Below are 12,447 nucleotides of genomic sequence, written 5' to 3' on the forward strand. Positions count from 1 at the left end.
CTCCTTGTTTGAAAAATAAGGAAAAAGGGCTGGCAAGATGGCTCAGTGGGCAAAGGCACTTGCGGACAAGCCTCATGACCTGAGTTTCATCCCAGGACCAATATGTTAGGAAAAAATAGACTTCTATATATGTTGAGGCTATGTACACACACACACACACACACACACACACACACACACACACACACGCACGCACGTGCACACACACACACACAATGTAACAAAAACTAAATTATACACAATGTAACAAAAACTAAATTAAATATTAAAACAGATTCTGCCTTAGTTTGCATTTAAGAAAATCTGATGTTCCCATGATTCTACTGCTATCCTGCGTTTTGAGGAAAAGCAGAAATGAGGGGCTGACATGTACCCTAATAGATTTCTCAAACAAAGCCGTCACCCTGAATTTCCTTTTCCATCTCTCGATTGTCCTCTTGAGCTCACATACCTATCTCTGTCTCAACAGTGGCCTCTCACCATTTGTTGATTTGAGAAAAGGACTTTCAGGGAAGAACTGGCCTCTGCTTAACCTCAGAGAGCACTCCATGCCTTTCCAGCATCCTTCGGAGACTCTGTGGGAACAGAATTCTCTCACAGGCAGTTGTGAGGCCCTTAACACTTTTTTTTTTTTTTAGAGAGGTTGACATTCATGGCTACCTTTCCCTGATATGCTGTAGAAATGCCACAGTTCACACAGGTATCTTCAGAAAGGGCTCTAGGGCTGCAAAAGACACGTGACTTCCCTGAACACGAGATCAATTTAAAAGCAGAATCAGAGCATTTGTGGCCAGATGAAGTGAGTGATTTCTGAGCCTGGCTGCTGTGGCTTTCTCAATTACCTGGGCCCCTGAAATGGATTTAGCTTCTTGGGTGTACCCAGCGTGGCTCAGGCTTCTTTACTTGTGACAGCTGGTACAGAGTACGGCAGGAGTTTGTAAGACTCTTTCTCCACGGCAGCTTCCTGCTGTGTTTAGAAGTCTCCTCCAGACCTGCCTGCAGTTGACTCACCCAAATGGACAGAAGAGATGCCTATGCCAACTGAAGACCAACAGAGGTCACCTCTTCCCTCTGAAAGCAGCAAAATATTCATTTATATGTTTAAGGTTAAATGGTAGCATGTCACATCCAGAACTTTAGAACTGATGAGAATATACAGCACTGAGAAAGATGAGCCTCCCTGTCCTTAGTTGTAAGAGATGGTCTGGAGCTGGCCTTTCATTCCATGCTTCTCCCACAGGAGGCTTCCTGTCAGTCAGCATATATGTGTGCTTCAGCACCAGGAAGGGACAGCAGAGCAAAAGGAAATTCTCCGAGAGCGATTTATAATTGGCATTTATAAGTTCCAAAATTTAGGCCCAGAAGAGCGGAAGTTAAGACCAAAAGAAAATTAAAAATGAGTGACTGACATCCCCATAGGCAATAAAATGAGAGAACCTGCGCCCCCTGAATATCTAAGCTGCTTAAGGCAGGAGCCAGATTTTAATCATTTCAGTCATTTTCTAGAATCGATCCTGACTTTTCATCCACAAAGTAAGACTTCTACAGATGTCTGTTCAACAGAAATTGTTCCAACTGTATCCAATAGCCAGTAATTCCAGAACCAGGTAAGATGAGACCCCAGGTAGAATCCCTGGATTAGTGCTTAGTTTGGGTCTTGCTAGACACTGCATGACTGACTGACCGGTGGAATTTAAGTCACTGAACAATGAAGTTAAAAAGGAACCAGGAAATGTATTGTAGTTGGCTTTTGCACCATATTTATTACCAGAAGATCTAATGGCTGCTCTGGAAAGCTCAGCGCATTTGACGGCTGAGGAGAGCTAAGAAATTCAAGTGTCATGCAAGTTTTTAAAAAGACTATTTAAAATAAATGGTGAATGTCAATGTTCTTGTGGCCTTCAGTGAATACCAGGATCAGCAGGCCTTCAGTGAATACCAGGAAAAGTACCATGGGCATCTGGAACAAGTAAAATATACATCTTTTAGAAGTCTAGTAAAATGATAATCCACTTACACATAATTTATAAATAGCTTATGGGAGGCTCTGCCTTGTAGAACTCAGCCGTGACTATCATGAACACAAATGCCTGGGAAGACATCTCAGTGGGGAACTTGTGGAGAGAAAGCCGCATACTAAACAAAAAGAGAGTGCATTCCGGATTACCTCTGCCAGCAAACGAAAGGCCTGCGGTGGCTAAATTAAAGGGGCCATGGGAGATAAGCAAATGTGTTGTTTCCCGACTGGGGTGCTACTTGGGGCGGAGAGGGCCAAACTGATATGTTTCTTGTACCCTGGGCTAATCTCACATTTGCCACCTACCTCCTTGGTCCCCAAAGAATTGTGTTTGTCTCAGTCTTTATTGAATCTGATCGCCAGTTACTTAGAATTACGGCAGATGTGGATTCAGTCAGGTAAGGGCTCCCCACTCCAGCCTCATCCCCAAATCCATCAAGCCCGGTTTTGTCATCCACATTGTCAAGCCTAGCTCGGTCAAAGAAAGAAAAAAAATCATAACAATGATGATGAAGTGGCTTGAGGGACGCATTATCGTCCTTGATTGATGAGCTGTCAGCTTATGTCACTTGGGATCCTGTGGAGACATTTGTAAACAACTGCAAGAGTTTACTGATCTCTGGCCAGTTGTGAAATTTGGCACTCAGTGTTTGCTTCTTAATGTGAAAGGATTAACTCCAGAATGCTGAGTCTCCACATGTGGACAGGGAAGATGTATTCCTTTAGCTCCTCGGCTGTGACCAGCAGCTCCAATCCACATGTGGATGCAGAGAAGGCTGCTGAGCCACAACGCTAAGTCCTTTGCTAACCATTGTGGCAGACATCTCTCTCTCTCTCTCTCTCTCTCTCTCTCTCTCTCTCTCTCTCTCTCTCTCTCTCTCTCTCTCTCAGGCCTGGGCTTTTGCATAACATGTCCTTTTGTTTTGCTTTGCTCTCCAGGCTTCTGGAGCACACACAGGAGACAGGAGGCCGGGTCTCTTCTACCCCAGTTCAGTGCAGATGTGCAGCAAATGTTAGCGGGCTTTGTTTTTTCTTCTAATGACAACGATGAGGAATTCAGACAAAGGGTAAGTTGTTTTTGCCAACACAGACACTCATAAGTCTCAGACAACAGCTAAGCCACCAGCTAATTAACCCCTGGGTCTCAGGCTTTCCCTGGGGGGGGGGGGGGCTTCAAAAATACAGAGCCAAAGTGAAGACACCATTAGCACTACATAATGTAAGCAAACACGTATTGTGTTTGCTTTGCCTGCCTGCTGACCACCTGCCTCCCCATTCTCCTAGGCAGGTAGCATATATGGGATGTCCTGGCTGCAGTCCCGCCGAGGGAGCCTCTCCTTTAGGCCCAGCCATCTGCGAATCTAATCTCCGTCTCTGGAACCTGGTAGCATGTATCTCCTCTTCCTTCAGCTGCTTGTGCTCTTGCCTCTGGGGAAGGCAGGCCGATGTGTGGACAGCTGCCAGAGTCAGAGCTCTTTTTCCTTTGTGCTCCTAGAAAGGGGTCGCAGAGATCTCCACATGGCCAACCATGAGGAAGCAGAAGACAAGCCAGATCTGTTTGTGGCGGTGCCACACCTCATAGGCGCCAGCCAGGCTGGGGAAGGCCAGAGGCAGAGAGAGAAGATGCTGTCCAGGCTTGGAAGACTCTGGAAGAAACCTGAGACAGAACTTCACCCCATAAAGGATGTGGAAAGTGATCATGTCCCACTGGGGATCCAGGCCCTCACTCAGCCAGCAGATGAGAGGAAAGTGGAGAGATCACCTCTTCAGGAGGAAGCCAAGAAATTCTGGCATCGCTTCATGTTCAGAAAAGGCCCAGCCTCCCGGGGGGTCATCTTGCCCATCAAAAGCCATGAAGTACATTGGGAGACCTGCAGGACAGTGCCTTTCAACCAGGTATGCACTCTAGGGTGAAAACAGCCAGAGTCTGCGAGACTTGGGGACAGCTAGGAAGAATGGCAGGCTGGGAAGAGGCCGCCAAGAGCCTGTGCCTTGCCTGATTCCACATTTGGTCCTTGGGTGTTTGTTGTGGGATCTGGCCAAAGGTGATCACCTTTCCTTTTCTCTCATTTCCTTCTTACACCTCCCATTGTTCCTTGGCATGCTGGAAATGTTCCATGCTAGCATGGTGGTACGGCCTGTATCGGTAGTCATCATTTGGAAGGCACAGAGCGTTGTTGAGTGTGTATATTTTTAGTTAGTGGGTATTATCTACAGAGAAAAAAGTAAGGCTCAGTTAGGAAACTGGGAATCTAGAGCAATTGCCAGAACTACCTTGCAGCTCATCTCCATCTTCATGAAGATTAGAAAAGCGTGTAAATCAAACTGGAGGTGAGGTGGGATACCCTGGCTATCTCTCTGGGTGCCCCTACATTCATTTCTGATGCTCACACCTTACTACCTTACAGGTTCATGAAAGCTTTCTTTAATAGTCACTAAAATTATATGATGTTTAAAATGTTCCTGCAGAAACTCTATGTTGTGATTCTCACTATCATTTCTTGGCGTTGTAAGAGCAAAACATAATTTAGAGTGTAATTTATGTTTCTCACACGTTTTCAAAAATAACATGTGAAATCACATCTCTTTCCTTATCCTACTTCCTAACTTGTCCTGGCTAGCTTATAGTGACCATGATCAGGTCTGCACTATTAAGACAAAGGAACATTCTATTATTCTGCTTCCTCCAGGCCTGGCAACACCTGCATTTCAAATGCTAAATTAAAACACAGAAAATGCATCAAAAAGACACTGAACCAGAAGCAGTGCAGGAGAGACTAAAATTTTACAGTCTAGTAACACCAGCCAATTAAGTAGGCAGTATTCTAAGGCAATTGACTGTGTAGCAAAGACAAGTCAATCATCAAGTAATAATATCTGCTTTGCTGGTCTGTGTGCAATCAGAAAATTGCTCCTAAGACTAGGGCAGTCAAGTTTCCTTTGAAATTCTTACTTTTTAATTCTATTGCTAATTAAATTAAAATGAAGGAGTTTGACTCAGATATTTTGAAAGACACATAAAACTGGGCGTATGGGGTTACGAGAAAGTGGCACAGGTGATGTAACATAGGTCCATACATTGGGACTCTGCTGCTTCACAGATTTGACTGCTTTACAGCTCAAATAAAACAGGATGGAATTAAACTCATGGTATCTGGCCTATTCCATGATTAACTGACCAGTATTTACTGAGAAGCTGCTGTACACAATGCCCTATGGGGGACAGAAAGGTAGGATATGGTGGTTAAATAAGAAGGCTGCCATTACAGATTTTTGTTCCCAGCTGACTTTATCCAACTAGGTGAAAATTCTTTCAAGTCTGCTGTTTATGGTGGGAATTATTTTCATGTTAACTTAAGGCTTTTTAGAGGCTAACTGATGAGTTACTCCATAAGGAAAGCTTGTCCCTAATGGACATCATCTCTTGGATATCACAAAGTATATTCCCAATTCAGATTATTCTAAAGCATCTTTCTGTGTCATGAGTGGTACAAAATGCCTTGAGATGACCTAATCTGTTTGCCTTTCAGACAGTTGCCCACGAAGACTGTGAAAAAGTTGTTGTCCCGAACAACCTCTGCTTTGGGAAATGCGGGTCCATTCATTTTCCTGGAGCCGAGACACATCCCTACAACTTCTGCTCCCACTGCTCACCCACCAAACTCACCACCATGCACTTGAGGCTGAACTGCAGTAGCCCAAGCCCCGTGGTCAAGGTGGTGACGCAAGTGGAGGAGTGCCAGTGCGTGACAAAGACAGAACATGGAGAGGAGCACTTCCTAGCGGCTGGTTCCCATGAGTCCTTCATCCCTGGGCTTTCCACTTCCAAAGCCATCCCACGATTACCTCTGAAAGCAAAGCCTTTGCAGAACAAGTGAGGGTTGCTCAATCTGGAAATGTTGAGTGGTTGCATAAAGGGGAAATTGTCTCCTCCTCCGCTTTTTTCACTTGTGTTTAGACGGGGTCTTATGTATTCTGGGCCTCAAATGCTATATGGCTAGGGATGACAACCTTAAGCTCCAGATCCACTTCCTGAGTGTTGGGATTTCAGGCATTCACTGTAACACCTCGCTCTCAGAAGGATTTCTAAGAGGATTTTTGCATACTTTGAAGCTGCCTTTGAGATTTAGGAAATATTTTGATTCTATTGAGTGGTTCTTGCCGCAGAGGTGGGAAGCAGCTTGCTTCACGGCCCATATTTTTCTTTCCTTTTTATACTCTCCACATGAAGTTTTTACTGTTGGTTATCTGACTTTGAAGAAGGAATATTGAGGCTGCTTTTAGCAGTTCACACATGGAGGGGGCTCAGGCACTAGGAACCAAACCATTTCCTGGAGTATGAGGAAAATGCACGAACAGTGTTAGAGTCAAAGGCCGCTCGGAGAAGTTACTAAGAAACTCAGTAAGTCTCCTGTTAAATACATTGCAAGTCATTTTAAAGGGAAACTGTTTATAGGTGAAATCTACTCACAGGCCTTTGAATTTTGTAGCAAGTTGGGTTTCTATGTTTGGGCTTCTTGCTCTTGTCTAAGAGTATGTGTGACAAACAGGACTCAGCAGATGCTTCAATGTAAAGTTCTGAACATGATCTAAGTGTTGTAATACATTAAATTTCAGCATGTGGAGAATTCTCGGAAATACTGTGTCACGTACTGTCTGGTACTGGTTTTTCAGGAGTGTTTCTGAGATGACTTCATGGGCTTTATGACACTGTCCCTGACTTCTGATTCCACAAGCAGTCCCTGTTTAAGTCACACAGCCACTGTCCCTTAGCAGTTGCCTCCTTCCTGCCTGCATTTATTTGTGTCAAATATTATACAGCATTGGCTTTCCCCAGCCGGATTGCTTTCTAACAGTAGTTTTTTGATTATTTATTTAGAAATTACTTGATTTAAATCTCTTTACTTTTAGTACTCTCCCCTACACCCCCATACCCCCACACCTCCCCAAGTAATGACTAATTACTGTTTATAAAGAAATTAATTTTACATTTTAATTCTATCCCTCTTAAATCACCATCTAACATGCTGCTCTGAAGAAGCAAACGCATTTATAGTTAGTGTATATTATGCAACACATCAATGTAATAGAATATGAGCTACAGAAATACACATGTGGCATTTACAAGAGCATATATTATACCCTTTGGTGGTCAAAGACAACCTAATTGGCCAAGATGTGGTCATAAGGATAAAACTGTTAAGCATTAATGATATCCCAGCTGGTCAATATATTTTGGTGCCAAAAGCTATTGAGCATCTGTTTGATGTGCAACTGCCTACCCCTGATTATGTAAACCCATCTCTGCCAGTTGGGGTCCCCTTCTCCTCCTTACATCCTCCCAAATCCCTTTTATCTATACTTGCAAATAGGCTCTCAAGCCCGAGCTCCAAACAATTATTAGTTTTATTCAAACTTCTGGCCTGCCTTTCCCTCTCATGTAAACTCCAGATGGGCTAGCTGATAGAGGGGTCAGAGCTTATATTCGTAAAGTGATTTGTGAGAATCTCATAAAAGCGTCCATTCACCAACATTTTTACTCGCAAGGAAAAGCAGTGTCCAGTGGCTCAATGTATAAAAACACAGGCGTGTAGGACACTGATGAGAGGAAATCACAAATACTGTGTCATCAGACAGCAGATGCATCTTTTAAATCCATTGACTCCTCTCAAAAAAACTTATGAAGCAGGCAATCACCTATTTTACCGGTAAAGAGAGTCAGCCTTGTAAGACTTGTCTAAACTTGCATGGGCAGTATTTTCCTTTCTTTTAACAGATTTTAGAATCCAGATTTACTAATGGCTGTATTTCCATCTGTGTATAGACTAGTTCACGGTAAAAGATGACGAGACAGCACTCCTTCTGTCACACTCTGGTCCAGATATATCTGCTCTCCTTACATAGCTAGGGGACCACATGAAACATGGAAGCTTTCCATTTGCGGAACTGACTGATGTTCTACACAGGGCATCCGTGAAAGGCTATAATCAAGGACCTCCTCAGCTCTCCAGTGGCTGACTTGGGTCTTCCAATCCAGCTCCTTGACAGTCTCAGTAGAGTGTCTATTATATTTGCTCATTCCTTCTCTAGCATTCTAGCTTTATGTCTCACAGGTCTATTATTACAGATGTCTCACCTAGCTGTTCTATCTGAGTGTGTCCCTGGACCAGGTTCTCTGTCAAACATTGCAATGACTTGATTGGTCCTTACTACAAAAGCCTTCCTAAATCTTGGTTTCATATTCCTCTCATTGAGAGAGAGAGATAGAGATAGAGATAGAGATAGAGATAGATAGATAGATAGAGAGAGAGAGAGAGAGAGAGAGAGAGAGAGAGAGAGAGAGAGAGAGAGAGATTGAAGTTGGAAAAATGGCTCCGTCAGTAAAGTGCTTGTCATACAATGTGGAGACTTGAGTTCACGTCCCCAGTACTCATGTGAAAGCTAAGTGGTGGCACTCCTCTGTAAACCCAGCCCTGGTGCATGTGCATGCATGTGTGTGTGTACGTGTGCATGTGTGTGTGCATGCGTGTGCATATGCGTGTGTGTGTGTGTGTGTGTGTGTGTGTGTGTGTGTGTGTGTGTGTGTGTACAGATTCCTGGAGCTGATGGACCAGTCAGCCTAGAGAAATCCACGAGCTCCAGGCTCAGTAAGAGATCCTGTCAGAGATATTGAGGAAGACACCCAACTTTGCCCTCTGACCTCCCCTCTACTACTCATTCATAGGAATATGTACTTTTAAACTTTGGATCTCCTCCAGTGTTTTGGCAGTCTTGTGCACACATTGCTCAGTAGCACATAGTATTGTCGTGTGTGTATGCTTTATTCAGCAAAGGCTCCCCAATTATACATGTGCCGTACTAGCTTGAGTGCAAGTTAAACAGTTTCGGCTCCTGTAGAGCTTCCAGGCCTGTGGTGGGATGGTCAAGGAACTTGAAAATCAACCAACTGAAAAGAAGTTGTCTAGGAGGTTTCTTCTCTGCACAGTACCCTGTCCTATTTCTCCAATACCTTTTAGATATCTTTTTCCCTAAATGTTTCTCTATATTCTAGAAAGCTGACATTCAGTATTCCCCATGGAGAATAGCTGAGTGAGATTTAAGATTTTATTTTCCCAGTGTGCACTTGTTTTTGGCATCTGATGACAAGGGTCTATTTGTTTTTCACACATAATGCCTTTGTCACTGGTTGGCTTTGCCTCTGCTTCACACTCTTTCGGGGCCTATGAATTTGACAGGAGCAGACACTTCTGGAATAATCATCTCGTCTGAAGATTGCTCTAGAAGTAACACAAGTGATCTTTATTCCAAGGTTAGCCCAAACAAGCCACATGGCAATCCTGATTCCAATGGTTCTTGAGGATATTAATATTATTGATATTATCATTTCAAATAAAGGATTTCATGTGGCCCAGGCTGGCTGGGAACTCACTATGTACTGAGAATGACTTAGGACTTTGGATTCTCCTATTGCCACCTCCCGGGTGCCAAGGTAATAGGTATTTACCATCACAGTCAGTTTCTGGTGTTTGCAGTTATAATCCTCCACCAAGGTGAGGTACAGAATTTTCTATGACCTGTTCATTGAATCCCTAATTAAGAATGCCGTTCAATCTCGGCATTTTTAGGAGATTTATTCTATGAAAGACACTACACTATTTAAAGATAAACGGGATACATTCCTTCCACTTCAAGCCTTTCTGTGTGCAGCAAAGATGTGTACAACAGATAAGGCAACGCCTCTTTCAGGCACAGTAAGAGCTTCTAATCGTTGAGACTTTACTACATGTTTGGATGCTTTAAATCCTTCTGGGAGACATTGCCTGATTATGTGAGAGTGTGTTATATGAGTGTCTCTGAGAATGGAATCTATGGTCTCATGCATGGCAGGTCAGCTTCCTACCCAACCCTTATATATATAGTTGTTTTTTTTTTTTTGACCAGGAATTAAAGACTTCATTCATTCAGAAGGGCTAGAGAAGTTGTTCAGAGGTTAAGAGCACTGGGTGGATGCTCTTCCAGAAGACCAGGGTTCTATTCCCAGCTCTTACATGGTGACCTACAACCATTTGTAACTCCAGTTCCAGAAGCGCCAATGTCCTCTGGCCTCCAAGGGCCCTGCAGATAAATCATGTACAGATGTACATGAAGACAAAATGCCCATACACATAAAATAAAAATAAAGGAAAATTTATTTCATTCATCTGGTCTCCTATATTTATGTGTGTCTGTGCTGAACACGGTACAAAGAATATGAATAAATAGACACATGATTATCTGGACATAATCCCAGACCTTTGAAGTCTACAGTACAGGAGCAAGTAAAAATACATGCTTTTGCTTCCTATTCTTTCTTTTATAAAGCATACTGTGCTGATCCCTCCAAAAATCTCACCCCCAAGCTCAGAAACTGCTTTCAGAGGGAAGTCTTCCATAACCCCAGCCAAGCTTGGGTTCACTGCTTACATGCCTCCATGATACTGCATTTCTTTATATCATACTTCATCTCAGATCATAATTATACTTTTGTTTCTATCATTAACCGAATTCTACGTTCTGTGAGAACAGAGACTATATAGGGGTATCTTTCCCCATTGTAGTCGGTGCCTAGAGGAGTCTAGTACAGAGTGTGTAGAGCTCGAAAAAATGGGTTTGTAGGTACAAAAGGTGCAATATTAATGTATGTCACATGCTGAACATATACAATATGTCAAGAACAGTGCCAAGTTCTCTCTCTCTCTCTCTCTCTCTCTCTCTCTCTCTCTCTCTCTCCCACACACACACACAAAAAAAAAAACACATATATATGTGGAGAGAGATTTTAAATATAATTTCATTGAATCTGCATGAAGACGCACAGAGTAGAGAATTCAGTGCCGTTTTATAGGTGACAACACTCAGGCCCCCACAACAGTAACCTTGCTCAGGTGTTACTGCTAAGGAGTGGCAGAAGGTGAATGATTCCCACCCTTGTTTCTCCCTACACTGTGTGTGTGTGTGTCTGTGTGTCAGTAAACACATATGTTCTATACATATATGCATCTGTATGCACATAAAGACACGCACGCAACAAGCCTGAGGTTCATCTAACGTCTATCCCTTCTTTAGGTTCCAAAGCCCTTTCTAACGTCGTAGTAACAGTAAAGTGCTTTCAACTCCGGTGCCAGAAAACACAGCCCAGAAGGCATTAAATATGCTTATTTCACCGAAATGGAAGCTGGCCGAGTCAGCATCTCTACACTCTCTGGGGGACATGGGCTCCTTCCTTCTTGCCTGTCACTGCCAATCCCCACAAAGCTCTTCTCAGCGACAATGTGGTTGTGGCTCCATCATCTACATGCCAATGTCTATAGTAGAGAAGAAAAAGGATGTCCAGCGGTGTCTTATCCTGCAAGAGTGTTGGGACTTGAGCCCCAGCTCTGGAAACATTTCTCTTCCACTTTTTTCTCCTTGTAAAGAACTTAGTACAGTCAGGATTGCCCAAGATAATTGAATAATGAAATGAAGAACTAGAAAAAGAGAGCTGTTGGGCAGCCAAGATAGCGTCATCCGTAGCCATACTGCTTTTTTTCTGTTAGTCATTACTTCCTCTCTAGTCCAAAAACCCTTTAACAGAAGTCCTGTGTGCTATATACATCTTGGTTGTACTTCTGTCTCTCATACATTGTTTGATAGTATATGTATACACAAATACATAATGCATCATTTTAATGTTTTAAAAGAATGAAATGAGTATAAATGAGTATGTTTCACGAACTACTCTTGGAAGGGTAGCTTACATGTGTGGGGCTTGTGAATGTCAGTGCACACATGTAAATCACACGAAGTTTCTGAGTGGAATACTGTAAAAAGGGCCTGAACTGAACTGTACACAAATGTTGGAGTATTCAGGGCAGAAAGCTTTGCGTTTTCCTTAGTGTCCCAAAGCTTTCTCAGGGGCAGAGATTGTTCCGCACGATAACAAATTGGAATGGAGAGGAAGAGCAGAGGTCAGAGATGTCTGAAGAAATCTTAGAACACTCCTGCACAGGCCTCTTCCTGCTGGACGGCCACAAAGCCAGGTCTCCGTGGTGGGGACAGAAGTCACAGTTTTGAGGACAGCTCATGATCTCTGCTTCCTAGTCTAAGCCGGATCTGCACTGTGGAGTTTGCGGTGGTGACAAGGTGGTTACTCAGAGTAACTCACTGAGTGAAGGACACTTTCCTGTAACGCTCGTTTCCTAAAGCCAGGCTTCCTGTCCCCACCCACACTTTCAGCTCAGATGGTCACGGCACTGCTTCCCTCCTTCCTCTTCTCCTTTGTCCTCCTCCTTCTCTGAAAAAAAAAAAAAAGAAAAAGAAAAAGAAAACAAACAAAAAAGCAGCAGTGGCCCACCTGGGCGGGGTTTGGGTTAATATTTTCCAAGGAAATTATTACAACTTCCTTTTGTCTG

The 12,447-nt window shown here is 43.3% G+C and overlaps 1 protein-coding gene across 1 annotated transcript; it reads left to right on the forward strand.

Moving 5' to 3' along the window:
• The first annotated feature begins 2,864 nt into the window (after window positions 1-2,864).
• Cer1 (cerberus 1, DAN family BMP antagonist) lies at window positions 2,865-6,649 on the forward strand. Its single transcript, XM_052717685.1, has 3 exons — window positions 2,865-3,084; window positions 3,302-3,913; window positions 5,548-6,649. Exons 2-3 carry the CDS (start codon window positions 3,407-3,409, stop codon window positions 5,893-5,895), a joined length of 855 nt encoding a protein of 284 aa, XP_052573645.1. The 5' UTR covers window positions 2,865-3,084; window positions 3,302-3,406; the 3' UTR covers window positions 5,896-6,649.
• The last annotated feature ends 5,798 nt before the right edge of the window (window positions 6,650-12,447 follow it).

Source organism: Peromyscus californicus, unplaced genomic scaffold (genome assembly GCF_007827085.1).
Source record: "Peromyscus californicus insignis strain IS unplaced genomic scaffold, ASM782708v3 Scaffold_5__1_contigs__length_169319896, whole genome shotgun sequence".
NCBI classification, from domain to species: domain Eukaryota; kingdom Metazoa; phylum Chordata; class Mammalia; order Rodentia; family Cricetidae; genus Peromyscus; species Peromyscus californicus.

What these genes read in the sequence shown, in the direction of transcription:
- Cer1 (XM_052717685.1), top strand. Translation starts at nt 3,407, where the DNA reads ATGTATCTCCTCTTCCTTCAGCTGCTTGTGCTCTTGCCTCTGGGGAAG. An exon ending in GGACAGTGCCTTTCAACCAG is followed by an intron (nt 3,914 to 5,547) that starts GTATGCACTCTA and finishes TTTGCCTTTCAG; the next exon opens with ACAGTTGCCCACGAAGACTG.